We start from the raw sequence: 14,918 nt of genomic DNA, 5'->3' as shown, positions 1-14,918 counted from the left end.
CATATGGCAAAAATCATAAATGCAACAGTTCCATATTAAATTCAAAGTGACCCAGACATAACCAGTTAATGATTTAAGACATGACATAGTTAACTGCATATATTCATTATCTGTAACCGCTTATCCAGTTCAGGGTCGCAGTGGGTCCAGAGCCTACCTGGAATCATTGGGCGCAAGGCAGGAATACACCCTGGAGGGGGCGCCACTCCTTCACTGGGCAACACACACATTCACTCACACCTACGGACTCTTTTGAGTCGCCAATCCACCTACCAACGTGTTTTTGGACTGTGGGCACCCGGAGGAAACCCACGCAGACACGGGGAGAACACACCAACTCCTCACAGACAGTCACCCGGAGTGGGAATCGAACCCACAACCTCCAGGTCCCTGGAGCTGTGTGACTGCGACACTACCTGCTGCGCCACCGTGCTGACCTAACTCCATATATTCCTTTCCAAAATTCTTTAAGCTCAGCTTACAACATGAAAACATAAGAAAGATTATTCATTCATTGTCTATAACCGCTTATCCAGTTCAGGGTTGTGGTGGGTCGGTAGCCTACCCAGAATCACTGGGCACAAGACTAAGAAAGAATAGGAATGGCTAATTGAACATGCAGATAACCCAACTTATCTAATGTCTATTACATATTAACCATGCTTCTCAAAACATGTACTTCTGCGATCACCTTTACTAGCTAAATGTAGTGTAAATAATGTGTTTTCACTTGAATGTTAACTGGTGTTATCATGGCACTAACAGATTATCAATAATACAATCCTGTAGCAGAGTTAGAAATTTATGTTATCACACATGAGAGAAATGTCTGGCGAAAAATGACCCACAGTATAATGTTTACTGATTGAATAATCTGATGTAGAACATTAGGTTGTTTTAGTCCTATGGTAAAACTATAGCAGCGTGCTTTATTTTTAGATACTAACATTTTGTTCTTAATGGCAAAAATAAAGGAAGCTAATGGTGTTAACACTCTTTAGCATTCAGCCAGTCCTACAAAATAAAAGCGCTTGTGAACAGTCCTCCGGGACCATCAGCAAACAGTTGCGGCTACTTAATGGCAAATGTAAAATCACTGGGAATTATACACGTTCCCCATTAAGCAGGAGAGGGAGAGAAAGAGAGAGAGAGAGAGAGAGAGAGAGAGAGAGAGAGAGAGAGTAAAAGCTATTAGTGAATCATCCTTATTGCCTTTTAATAGCTGCAGTTACTTTACTGCTGTGATTTCAGTAAACATTTCATTTAGTATCTGATTATCAATCCCATTATTGATCACTGCCTCAATGTTTCTGCCTTCTAGATTCATAAATGAATGAAATAAGCAACACATATCCACAGAGTAAACTCTTACATAAAACTTAATTGGGATAATGTGCACGATTAGCACACAATATTAAGATCAGCATGACCAGTGATGGTTAGGTGGGTTACAGCCCCCCAGTGCTAGGCTGGATTTTCTGGAGTGCAGAAGCACCATCCAGTACCATTGGAATGAGTTGGAATGGCATTTGTGAGACCCAGTACTAATAATCTCACATCAGTGCAGCATTCTAGTAATGTTTATATGGCTGCATTCCAACATATCCTTACAGCTATTGTCTGATGTTTAGTGTAAACACTTAGTAGTAGAATAGAAGCTGCTACTCCAGCAAAGGGTAAAAATCCTCATTAAACCATCATTAAATACATGGGATAAACAGGTAAGTACAAAAAAGACAAGAGCAACTACACTCTTAAAAAGAAATGTGCTACAAAGGATTCTTTGAGCAATGCCATATAAGAAACACTTTTGGTTTCATAAAGAACCATTTTTGCTAATGCTTTGAAATGGGTAAAGAACCTTAAGATCGAGTGATGGATTTTTAAACCTTTAAAAGGTTCCTCCCATTAACACATCTCTAAAAAACATAGTTCTTTATGGAACCAAAAGTGGTTCTGCTATGGCATCACCTTTGCAGTGCCTTTATTTTTAAGAGTATACCTAAGAGCTTTTATTTAAAGGAATTTTCTTTTGACTATATTGGCAATATATGGAGCAGTTTCCTCATCTGTTTAAAGTAAAAAGCAGAACAGTGTAGAAAGCACACCCCTGCCTCCATTTCCTTTGACTCTGATTTACATTACAGGACAGGGCTGTATACATGAATTATACTCTGCAAATCTAGGGGGAGCCCAGGTGCAATAAAAAAAATCTTACCTAGTGTTTCTTTAAACGAGACATATTATGAAAAATTAATTGTGTAAACCGTGACCATGAAATGGATATATGGAAAAGATGATGATGATGTTGATTAATTGTGCAATGTGGAGATGTGGAGCTCCTACCAACCCACAAACTATAAAATAACACAACTTAGTTTTTTTTTGTTTTGTTTATTGTGATCTGCCTTAAAAGAAGTCAGAAATCATGGGATAAAAGAGTCCTTCTGCATCTTACATATAGTACAGAGACATTTACAATTGTCCCACCTCCTTGTCTGAGTCTCTCGAGTCTAAGCGCTGGACTTGTGTTTGTGACAGCACAAAGGTGAAGCAAAAAAGACTATGAGCCTGGAGAAATAAGATGAGAATGGATTAGAAAGAGAACCGAGCAGAATGACACTCTGCTCCTCACTCCTGGGCTCCTGTGCTGAACTGAGCTGTGGCTCATTCTCATTTAAAGTAACAGGTTCTGAAACCAGTAATTCTGAACAGGGCTGGTTAGGCACCAGGTGGGAATGGTGCTGTGGCTTTTTATTCTTATTTTATTTTGACTAAAGCATGTCACAGATGTCACTGCGACTCTGAAATGGATTAGAAATGGCAAAGAAAAGGATGATGATGATGATGTCACACTTGTTTCATTAAGACCCCAGAACTGTTCACTTGTGGAAAAGCAGTATAATATTTCCCTTTAAAAATCAAACCCCAATCCCGGTCTGGTTTAATGGAACACTCTCCTCAAAGCAAACTTCCTCAAACTTTTCCCAGCTCTAAATGTCGCCTTCATGTTGGCTTAGTGTTTCAATACTGGTTTCCAATTACTCTGTGCTTTGTACGTGCACCGGCTCAGGCATGTGATGGCCTTGAAGTGAGCTGGAAGTGCTCACGAGTTTAATAAGACACGTAATCACTCTGTCACATGTTCACTAATGGAGTCTCCTCCATCCCCTTTGACCAATCTGCTTATGATCATTTGTGATGCTCCCGTTTCTATGGCCAGCAAAAAAAACACATGCACAAAACCCATTAATTTGTGTCTCATCACGGCTCCATGGCCTACATACAGCGAGATAAAACGCCGCAGCTCTGTGCTGTGAAAGGAAGCAGTCAGCAGAGCCTGAGCTTGCTGCTGCGCGACTCCCCGAGCAGAGGGAGCAAGAAGGGGAAGGAGGAGGAAAGGGAAATAGGGAAGTACGCACGACAGATCGGAACAAGGGAGAAGGAAATGAGGAAATGGGGGGAAGAGAAAAGATGGTGTGTGCGATCGTGCCGGCGTCTTAGCTGTTTATATTTGACTTTTGAAGCTTTAAGACTACTGAAGGCGTCACTGTCAACACGCTTACCTCAGCCCTGTTCCTTGCTTGTCAGAGCCTCTTAAACACTGCTTGCAACAGAGATAAGTATCCCCTTTGAGTTGCCTGTGAGATGTTTTTTTTTCCTTTTCTTCCCTTTCTTTTTTTCTTTCTTTCCTTGTGCGAGACTCCTCTAACTCTGAGGACTCTCGGGTTGCAATCACTTCGCATTCTTCTCAGCGATTCCCTGGCATGCACAGTGGAGAGGGGAAGAGAGGGAAGTTGGGGATGTGAGGAGTGCGGCCGTGGATGCTGTCGCCATGACAACAGACATCACTTCACACAGGAGCACTTGGAATGGATGTGGGCTAGAGCGGCACAGCGGAAGGTTAGCGAGAGACTGCCAATGAGCCTCATGCCAAGCACTCACTCACCCATGGCATCGGTGCGGGGCCTTAATTAATGAGAGACCACCTACACGTCACAGCCACTGTGCTTTAGACCACTCTTCTGAAGCACAGGCCCTGGCCTTGGGTATGTTGGCCTGCCAGAACGAAGAAACCCATTTAACAACAGTAACAGTGAAAAAAAAAACTATTGGAATTAGCAACAGTCACATGGATGGGTGACATCAAAGGAAGGGTTATGTGGTAATTAAAGAGAGACCACCTACACATCACAGCTGTAGTGCCTTTAGACTATTCTTCAGAAACCCAGAGTCTGGCCTTGGTCCTGTTTTCCTGTACCATGCCTGACAAAAAAAAGCCAGCTATTCAATAACAGCTGGGGAAAAACAAATCATAATAATAAGCAATAGACACACATTGACCGACATCAGATTAACTAATTGATTAGGTTGTAATAATCCAAGTGTCTGGCCCGTGGCTTACACAGAGACTGGCTCACTGCACACAAATGACTTTGTGGCCAAAGGACGCCTGAAATGTCACTGACTCCAGCATATGTTCTTTTCCATGTTCAGAGAGAACTGTTTGGATTTCCGAAGCTGTGGAGCATCAGAAGCATCGTTTCACACAACGATGAAAAGCCAGCCTGGCAATGTACAGCAACCGCAAAGCAGGAAATTTACTTGTGATAAGAACCATTTTCAAAGATGTTCTATTAGGTGTACAAATACGTTTTAAAGGATTTTTATGTAATGTGTAATTGTAACATTCCCCTGTAGTTAATGAAAATACACTACATTCACAATCGCTAGAACAGAACAAACTGATGCACAAGCTTTTTCATTGAAGGAACTCATAACAAATGCAGTGATGAATAAAGTCTCTTGCCAAACTTATCTGTACACTTAATACATATAGGACACATTCTCCATCGATCTGCATTCAAATGGTTCTATATAGAACGCACGGTTATAAACAAAACCACTGTATTTAATCCAGAACCGTTACAGAAGCAGGTTTTATTTTAAGTGTGCTTTAAAAAATATTGCCACAGTTTAGATTTGACATCTATTCAACATCTTCTAAAGTTTTTTTCTAAAATGAAGGGTATAAATTATAGTGTCCTCATTTGTCAGTGCTAATGCTGGGCGATATGAGCATAAATCAATATCACGATTAACTGTACATTTTACCAAGATTATGATTAATGAATGATTATTTCGTTTTTGTCTTTTTTACCCTCATAGTTCAGTAACGAGGCTTGTACTGTAACCGTGCTCCAGTATTAAATATGGGATATTTATTTCTAATGTTGCTGGGAGCTTGTTCCTCTCTGGTTTTTTGAGCATTGTTTATACTTGGAGTGTGATTTTGCTTCGGTCGCTGAAACTGTTTTATTCTCATCGTTTACATTTGACTTTTTGTTTGACTCTTAATTAGAGTCAAAACACATCACGTCCAAACCACAGACGCTGTGTTTTTCTTTGGTACGAGCTGCTCGAGTCGCTCGGTCTGACTCTGCGTTTAGGTTGCTTCTATATGGCAGATAGGGGCAGAATCACGTGACTACAGCTTGGTAGCATGGTTTTAAAGGAACAGTACATGAACACACAGTGGGGACATAACAGAATAAAAATAATTGATATAATCGATATAGACAAGATTATGTCAATTAGAAGTTCTGAATGTCAATTTTGATTAATATTTGATTAATTGCCCAGCCCTAGTATATTATATAATTTAACATCCCCGTGTGCCCTTTAAAATAGACCACTAATTATAGGGGTCTCTACAAACAGTTCCCCGTAAAACCCATTTAATATAAAGACCTAAACCAAATAGAGACAAGCTAGTATGTCAAGCTAAAATCTGTTTCCTGGGACCAGGTAATAAGCCTCATTTTCATTAACGAGCATCTCTTCAAATTCCCTCAGCTCCTCAGCTCAGAAACTCCCATTTTCAGGTGAAAAGCTCTCCATCCAGCAAGGAGCCAAAGACCAGTGATCATTTTTCTAATAGCCCAGCGCACTCCAGCAGACTGCTTGCTAATGTTCAAATACGCAAAACAATTTCACTCTCTCTCGCTCTCCTCCTCATTACTGTAGGAAATGTGAAGGTCTTGATCCAAGGGAATTGATGAAGGACTCGGGAGGAGGCTCTGAAAAGCAACAAAGGCCGCTTTAGTTTCACCAGTCGAATGCATTTGCATAGCTTAGAAGTCAAGCGACTGAAGCCACTCATGAAAGATCCCGGAGAAGTTGCTCCCACTTCCAGCAGAGGGGAATAAAGAAATGGTGAGAACTTACAGTAATTTCTTCTCCCATAGAAAACAGGAAGATCCTGTCATCTTCAAATAATGTTATTCAACGCAAAATACAGTGCCACTCCACAGATGTAATTATCACAAAGTCATCCCACATTAAGCTTCTTAACCCAATATTCCATAGGAATCCAGCAAAGCCCTCAGATCATATAAATAAGCATTACTTTTAGCTTTGTTTAAATGTTCATTCTTCTCCTGCAGCCCTTTTGCAGAGAGAAATAACCCTCATACGATTAATATTTAAATCAGCGGAAAAAAGTGTCGTGTTGGTACAAACAAACATCCTTCCCACCACCTCCCTCTCTCTCTCTCTCTTTGGGAGTACCACCTTAGTTTCTGGTATTCAAGCTCTTTTCAATGAGTCAGATCTGTTTGCTAAGCTCACAAATAAAAGCAGCCTTTTTCATTTCCCACTCTTCTGTTCATTCAATAACACTGTCATTTTGTTTGCAAAGTTAGACATTTTTGGAACCTTATCTCAGTTCTGTTCTCAGTAATAATAATCTGTACTTTATATTTGCTACAAATTTGAAATTCTGTTTATTATAATAACAAATTACTTCTATGTATTTTGAACCATCTCTTGTTAGTCTCAATCACTCATTAGTTCTCCCCTAATTACATTATAGTACCAAGCTGGGAGGGTGAATGCCAGTATAGGCTTCTTCTGAGATATGGGCAGCCAGCTACAACATGTTTTCTGCCAACACAAAACCATAGGAGAGCTCAACACTTTTAGAGGAGGACACTAACTGCTCAGCTCTGTTATCATTCAATGACAGCACCCCACTGTCTCGCACTGTACTGAGTGATAGAGGAGAAGAAGGCTGGTTGTTTTCTCTTGAACATTCAGCCAAATTTAATCTAATGCAAAGTAAGTACTGTTTGGCAAAATACAGGCAAATATATCAACTTATCAAAACAAAAAAACTGGTAAAACTAATATAAGAAATAGCAGTTTAGGGGATAATGTTCTGGTTAAATGTTCCAGGAAAGTGGTTTAGGGGTCTTGTACATTTCAGCAAACACATCATAAAATCACCTACTGGGTTTGTCTTAATTCACATAATAACTACACAGTGCTCTTCATTCTTAACTTGTGCCCAATATCTACCCAAAATGAGGGTAGTTCATGAAACATGAAACATTGTTTGTGACACTGAAACATTGTTTGTGACACTGCGGCGTCATCATTTCCTCATCTGTGTGGACTTTTACCAGCACATTTTGCCAATGTGTTCAATCATTATGTCAGGGTCAAGGGTCACTTTTTGAGTGAAGATTGTTGTTAAGAGAGTTCATTTTATACAGAACAAGAATTCTGCTCAACTTAATGACTCAGGCAGAACTACTCCATTCACAGAACATATTAGCATGAATTACTGACCTTATCAAAATACGCCTAGGTGAAAAGGCAGATCTTTCAAACCACCAGGTATGATATAATATATTCTGTGGGGTTTTATTCTTGCGGAGAATCCCACCATTTCACAACTGAATCAAAACTTGATGTCTTACAGTGATTTTTCTAAATATTTCCAACAGAGCGGTACATCATAGCCTCCTCTTTGAAATAATAAGATTGGGTCTTAAATTGTAAGGCAGTGATTCACAGCTGCGGGCACAAAGAGGGCAAGCAGGCATTTGACCCATCGCTTTTCAAATTACTGGGGCAATGCCCCACTAGTTTTTGATTGAGCTCAAGCCGTTTATTTCAAAAAACATCACACTCCCTCGCTGCACGGACCATTGACCGATGGGCACGAACAAACAGGCAAGCAAACTCAACAACAGAGCCCTGGAAAGACTTCATTTCAACATAAGGATGGCATATTTCCCAAAAAGAGTCAATCCTTCATGATTTTATATTCTGTTAAATAAATATTTAAAAGTGACCCCCAAATGAATGCACTTAGCACTTTAATGCACTTTACATACAAAACCTGATTAAGATTGTACAGAAAATAAGATTAAATATGGAAAATGTTTTATCCCACTGAAATACAGGTTGATATTAGCCTGTGCCAGTGGTGTTATATATACATTTTTTTCAGAACCTGTACATTTTCAAATTTGCCTTAATATTAAATAGAATTACTCATATCTGATTCAACATATCTCCCAATACAGCAATATTTACCATCAATATGACTTTTATACACAGTATGTACATTTCTAAATAAATTAGAAACTAATCCCATTAATATCTTAATATTAATTACAATTATTAATCTTAATATTAATCATTCAGCTTTGACCATAATTCTGTGGAGAAGTAAAGAGATATTTTTCTTGGAATTATTATACAAGCTCTGCGACTAACTGAATTAACAAAATCTGTGTTCATATACTGAATCAAATGTATTATACAGAATCTTTTAGACTCATGTATAGATTCTGTTTTATTGGGTACATACCCCTATCTCAAACAATGTGATAAAACTAGATGTGGCAGCTTCTGTTTTTCTGTCATCCCAGTTTTCAATATCCTCTGGCGTCCTGTATTCATGCTGTGGAATCAGTCATCTTTTCTGAGAGATGATGGTCACAATAATGACATAATGATTTAATTAAGCATTTCATAATATATAATTAGTGTTACATAATTATGAAGTACTATATAGAGTAATGCCTTATTATCTCCTAATGTATGAGGAAAAAATAGATTGTTTCAATGAGAGCAAATCATAATTATGAGAAAGAATCTCAGGATTGTCAGATAGAACGTCACAATGATGGCAAACATTCTCATTATGGTTCACTAAATGGTGATATTCAAAACAGAGTCCAGTGTTGAGCTTGTCTGGTAAATAATAGCATCAATGAGTTGAAATTCAGTTACAAAAGTGGAGCTAGGAAATAGACAGCTTTCTTACACAAATATCAAGCTTTCGGTTGTGTTCGTTTTGCAGTCTTAGCAACAATGTAATACAGCAGAGCTCAAAAGTGTGAATACACCCATTATAAATTGTACTAATCTGCATTCAACATTTTCTCATTCAGTGCCACCATCCTAGAAAGTTATACTGAGCATTACCTCACCCGGCAGGGTGCAGAAGGTGCTGTGTAACTCACATTTGACTGGATAATTGCTTGTCCTGTTGCATGCCAATTCCAGATGGAGGATGTCCTTCAGGAGTCACTCTCTTCATTGTATGCGTCAGTGTAATGACATGCAAATTTCAACAGTTTTGTTGGTGGTAAAAGCAGACGCTGGAGCCTGGACGCACTAGGCTATAACCACACAGACTGAGCTTAATGAATGGATGACTGTTCACAGGCATTTCATCAACTGACATAGGATACATAGCTGATAATTTCCCATCCATCTGAAAATCCATCTTCCTTAAGAGGAGCAGTCAGACTCCAGCTGTGAGTCATTTCTGCACTTGAACTGAGCATTCCTTCTTTATGAAAGTGAAACAATGAATCCATTAAACCAGCACTCAGATTTTAGGAGGCCTAAATGTTGCCTAAAAGCACAATTTTAAAAAACATACCCTGGGCGCTCGAGTGGTGAATTGATCTCTCTGCAGCCCAATGCTAATGCTAGCACAATGCTAACTGTGAGTGTCTGTTAGCCAACATCTGACAGTCAGTGAGTAATTGCACTCCTCCAAGCTCTACAACAGTATTTTGTTAGCATACTTTGGACTCCACAAAATCACCAAAAACCACAAAACCTTTTTCTGGGGTCCCTAAAATAAACTTCAAAAACATATAATAGTGTTATGGTATATGTTAATTCTACTGAGTTTGCATCAAATATAAATGTATAAATGTGAGTTTAGAAATTAATTGATTAATTAATTTAAGATAGATTTACAAAATGTCGAAAGTAATAGTTCAGGGCAAAGATGGCCTCTGCTGTTCCGTTACCTTCTACTGCATTAGGTTTCAGCCCATCCCCCCCGACAGACAGCCTGTAGTTAGCTCTAGCTATAGGTAGGAAAAATCCTAGCGTTAGCCAACAGCAGGCTATCAATCAAACATTTTGGCCTCTTATCATTAGTACATGGAAATATGAATCTACTGTACGTGATTAATCTGTTTTGCCTTACTGCGCAATCTAGCCAATCATATGACTGGCACAGACATAGGCCCGCCCACTGACGAATGATGGATGATGTTGACAGATTTAATTATTTCAAGGCTGCAAAGCACATGACACAAATACATAAATAGTTAAATGAGCAATACAAAATATTTAAAATGTGCATTTAAATCACTATAAAATAAATCGCATACACTCTTTTAAGCTTTTATTTCAATTTTTTATAATTTAATGAAACATTTAATTAATTAACTCTCCTTGTAATTAATTATTTCTTAATCCATTTAAATATATAATATTTTCACCAAAAAAAAAAAAAAAAAAAAAAAAACCTTCCATAGAAACGGAGAAGCTTTTCTATTATATTTTTTAACCAACCAGCACAGCAGAACTGTTCTGTCACCGGGTGGCGCTCTAGTGAATTAGTCATTTAACACGCTCATGTTTGCTCTGATGGAGAAAATTCAACAACGTTTTGAGCTTCCTTAGTTCCCCTCCAAAAGGTGGGATAGCACAGCTGTTGTACTATTAACAATAATATAGTACATGGCTGAGTGAGTTTGGTTCTTATGTGTGATGCTGAGGCAATGGTTAATCTAGTTATGTTATGCTCAGAGTATGCAGTTGTGATCGAAATGCTTTATTTATATTTCGCAAGACTTATGTGTTCAGACTATATAGAACACGGGACCCCCGATTACTAGTCGCTATTCCGTACTCTGAGAGGAAGCATGTGTTACCTCACATGATATATGGGGAAGTCCTAGCTAATTGGTCGATCTGGCAAACTGCAGAGAAAATGGGGTGTAAAAATATACATCAAGAATTTCATGTCACTGCTCTAATTGAAACTCCACTTTTATAAGATTATGGTACAACATGTCTTCACAAGCATGCAATCTATGAGTCTCCAGCGATTATTCATTAGTATCAAAGCATGCTTCAGGCATAGATCTTCTGCTTTAAGTCGTGTTATAAGAAGCTTCTTGTCAAACACATGAGTTTTCATCACTGATTATCTCTACACAGATGTGTAGCATTATATTACGCATCTGACCTCAGGGAGGGCTACATGTCCAAACTGTTTCCATACCATTAACCATTCCTGATGGCATGAGAAAAAGACATCTTTTTCCTCAGATGTCTATGTGTATTTAATTATCTGTGCACTCATTTCTGACCTGAACAAAATAGTTACAAATGTTCTTTATCAGACCTGATCATTGATATAGCAGTATAGCAGAGGCAAACTGGCTGGTTCTGGTTCTCTAGCATGATTATATATTCACTAACTAAAGTAAAATATATCACAATGGCCCTTCTAGACCATATATGTCTAGAGAATGTAAAACCGATACTGATAGTATTGAAAACAATGTTGCACAGGCTGAACCATGAAAACACTGTTAGTTTAGTTTCTAACAGTACACCCAATCTACTACAGAATATATTAAAATATAGACAAATTAATATATAAAAAGAGTGATGCCATATGGATAGTCATGCTAGGGACAAACAGGAGGCTAACACAGTTAGCTAAATCAAGTAGAACTGCAGTTATCCGTATTCAGTTTTAGCTCATTATCATGTAACAGTCTGAAACCTATAATTACTGAGATTCGTAAGGAACTGCAATGCACATACTATCAGTGGTAGCTCAAGCGGGAATTGATCAAACAAGTAGTCAGCCATGTTGTGTGATATGATTTCGGATTACAGACATATTTCACATGGTATGATGGATAAATTCTACAATGGCCAAACCCAACTGCCAGCAGGACTTATCAGATTCATACCCCAGTATATCACAATACTGATGCATACAGGCATAATGAAAGTTAAAAGTGGGCAACACAGCAAAAATATGATATGGCGATACGTATCACTATCACAATCGCTATTTTGAAACAGAACAAAATGCACCAGTCCGATTTAATAACTGCCCTCACAGTAGACACCATTATCTGTATTCAACATGTCACGTACTGAATTAAGTCCAATTAAAAAAAGATTTATACTGAGTTCTTTGAATATGACATTCAGTTAGACAGTGTTTTCCAACATCTGACGATATCTTAGCTCAGACTTTGCATCATTACGTTGTGTGGACACTTGCTTATCCAACGTTTCTTCATAAGTCAGTGTCCTAACTGGTAGATTGTCCTTGTCTGCTGTTGTGAAAGCTCCAACTCCTCTAAGAACGCTATACACTAGAACATTTCTTTGAGGATTTGATGATATTCAGCCGTGAAAGCATTAGTGGTGTGGAGTAATGATTCTAAATGATTGCTTTTTGATCTCAGAAGCCAGTCAAACCCGTCCTAAAATTATTGAATGCTGCTCCATCAGAGAACACAGCCACACAGTCCAGAGTTGTAGATTTATGACTCTGTAGTCAACGCTATGCACCTACTGGCCAATGATGATTTTAGACATTTAGACGCATATCTGGCAGCTCCAGAGCATCTCATTTTGTTTCAGCTTTGCCTACGAAGCTTACACAAGCTGAAGGTTTGTGTCCACAGTGTGTACACTTGAAATTCTAGGCACATTCACTAATTATAAGGACCCTCATACAGTGCATATGATGCTTTTGCACACCCCTTCCTGGATATTAAGCCTGTAAAGAACTGATATTTAACCAAAGCACATCTCATGCTAGCCCTATTCAATCTTTCAGCTGCTCGAGCTTTAGAGTGCTCTCTTTCAGCAGAAACCTCGACTACTTGAATGAAGCACGCTCCATGCACTACATGTGAATTGGGAGCACGGAGACATCAAACCGTTCTCCCTCCTAGCGACTCTGAGCTTGACCCCTGCGCTGACCAAACCTCCTGTGCGTTTTCTGCTGCTGCCCGGAGCAACAACAGCCCACAGCAAACAATGCTCAGATGTTTTTATTATTTATTTTTTCCCACTGTGACATTTGCACATTATGATTCATAGCCCAGGCAAGGCTCGGCCTCACGCTAAAGGTAGACTCTCTCTCTCTCTCTCTCTCTCCCTCTCTCTCTCTTTCTCTCTCTCTCTCTCTCTCTCTCTCTCTCACACACACACACACACACTCACACACACACTTCCAGAATGCCACTAGTTGCATTCTTCCATGTGATGTTGATGGGGGGCGGGGGGAGGGGGAGGGCACTATACACTTGGCTTGCCCGTTGCTCATGAATACCACTATTAATGGGCTCCTCCTTGGCTTGTCAAAGAAACCCAGCACTGAAAAACTGCTCTGCCTGTGTCCCTCCCTTATGACTGCTATTGACTTCACGATAGAGCCTCTGTGGACGTTGACCAAACGTTGCCGTTCATAATCGCCTTTATCAATATGATGTTGATGCGTCTCGACGTTTGACAGCTTCTCAAGTGACCTGAACACACACACACACACACACACACACACACACACGAGACTGCAATCTGCCCCGATGACAGCGGCGGATGGCAGTTTCGCGTGAAACGCTCTCGCGTTTGGCTCACGTGAGTGAACGAATGAATGAACGAGCCGACGTGTGACGGTAGAGATTCAATGTAGACCGCCAACGACTGGATGCTGCTCTTTCCCAGGATCCAGTCAAACAGGGGTAGAATACATGTTAGTAGTCTAAGAAATGCTGGCTTTGAAGTGACCTGCTCGCGTGAAGCAAAGGGGGGCTAAATAAAAGCACGAGCGCGATTCGCACCACAACGTCGTCCACCAAAAATGACCGGACGACCAGCAGCGTCCGAATATCGCATGCACGCATGTTCTGAATCATGATTTTGGATGTTGCTTTATTTCCCACAAGGTCACGCTGCCGCCGCTGGCCGCTCTGACTCACCGTACACTCCCTGGCAGTGGACGCCGTCCAGCATGAGCGCGAGGAGCCCCAGCAGACTGATAATCCCATCCATCCTTACGTGGATCTCCACATATTCTGCTTCAGGAGGCGAGCGGTCCGGAGAGGCGTGAACGGCGGGCAGAGAGCGAGCTTCACGCCGTAGTCCCGCGCGCATTCATTCAGAGAGGCTGGGAGGGATGAAACGCGGCTGAAGGACGCTAGATCATATATGCGTGCATATGTAGATTTATATTTACATAAGCCAAGACGTGTCGCTCGCGAGCTCGGAGTCGAATGAATCAGTCAGTCCAACGCAGGCTGAATCAGCGGCACGTTAACGACTGGCTCGCGGCCGCTCTTCCCGGTCGCCGCTGCTCGCCCCCTTCAGATGAGTCGCCCACGCGTCGCTCGCGCTCTAAGCACCGGCTTCGGCGCCGCGGCCGCAAACTTTGTGGCTCCTCTCGCCCGCTCCTGCTCGCGCTCCTTTCACCGCCGCATCCTGGGTTGAGGGGAAGGCGCGTGCTGTCGACTCCGTTACAAGCGGACCGCGAAGGGGAAAGGCTAGTACACAACAACTAAAGCAGTGCTGAGCAAAACCAGCGCACGCGGACACTACCGGAGAGTGCTCGGCGCGTGCAAGCTGCTGGACTGGCGATCCGTCCGGTTGCGCAATCCGCGCTATGGAAACGCAGCCGGTGCCTCGCTACGTCAGGCAGTGCGTGACTTGCAGCTCTCATCTGTATGGAAGCCTACACTCACACACACACACACACACACACACACGCACACACACAT

At 40.7% G+C, this 14,918-nt stretch overlaps 1 protein-coding gene across 2 annotated transcripts in view; it reads right to left on the bottom strand.

Moving 5' to 3' along the window:
* The window catches only part of LOC136702251 (MAM domain-containing glycosylphosphatidylinositol anchor protein 2-like), a 224,236-nt gene extending 209,479 nt beyond the window's left edge, over nucleotides 1–14,757 (bottom strand). For both annotated transcript variants that reach the window (XM_066677224.1, XM_066677225.1), the window contains exon 1: nucleotides 14,124–14,757. In XM_066677224.1, the coding sequence (XP_066533321.1) occupies nucleotides 14,124–14,298 (175 nt within the window). In that variant the 5' untranslated portion in view covers nucleotides 14,299–14,757. The remainder of the gene's footprint in view (nucleotides 1–14,123) is intronic.
* Between the last annotated feature and the right edge of the window lie 161 nt (nucleotides 14,758–14,918).

The sequence above is a fragment of the Hoplias malabaricus genome, chromosome 7, assembly GCF_029633855.1.
Source record: "Hoplias malabaricus isolate fHopMal1 chromosome 7, fHopMal1.hap1, whole genome shotgun sequence".
NCBI classification, from domain to species: Eukaryota; Metazoa; Chordata; class Actinopteri; order Characiformes; family Erythrinidae; genus Hoplias; species Hoplias malabaricus.
This window is presented reverse-complemented; position numbering and strand designations above follow the sequence as displayed.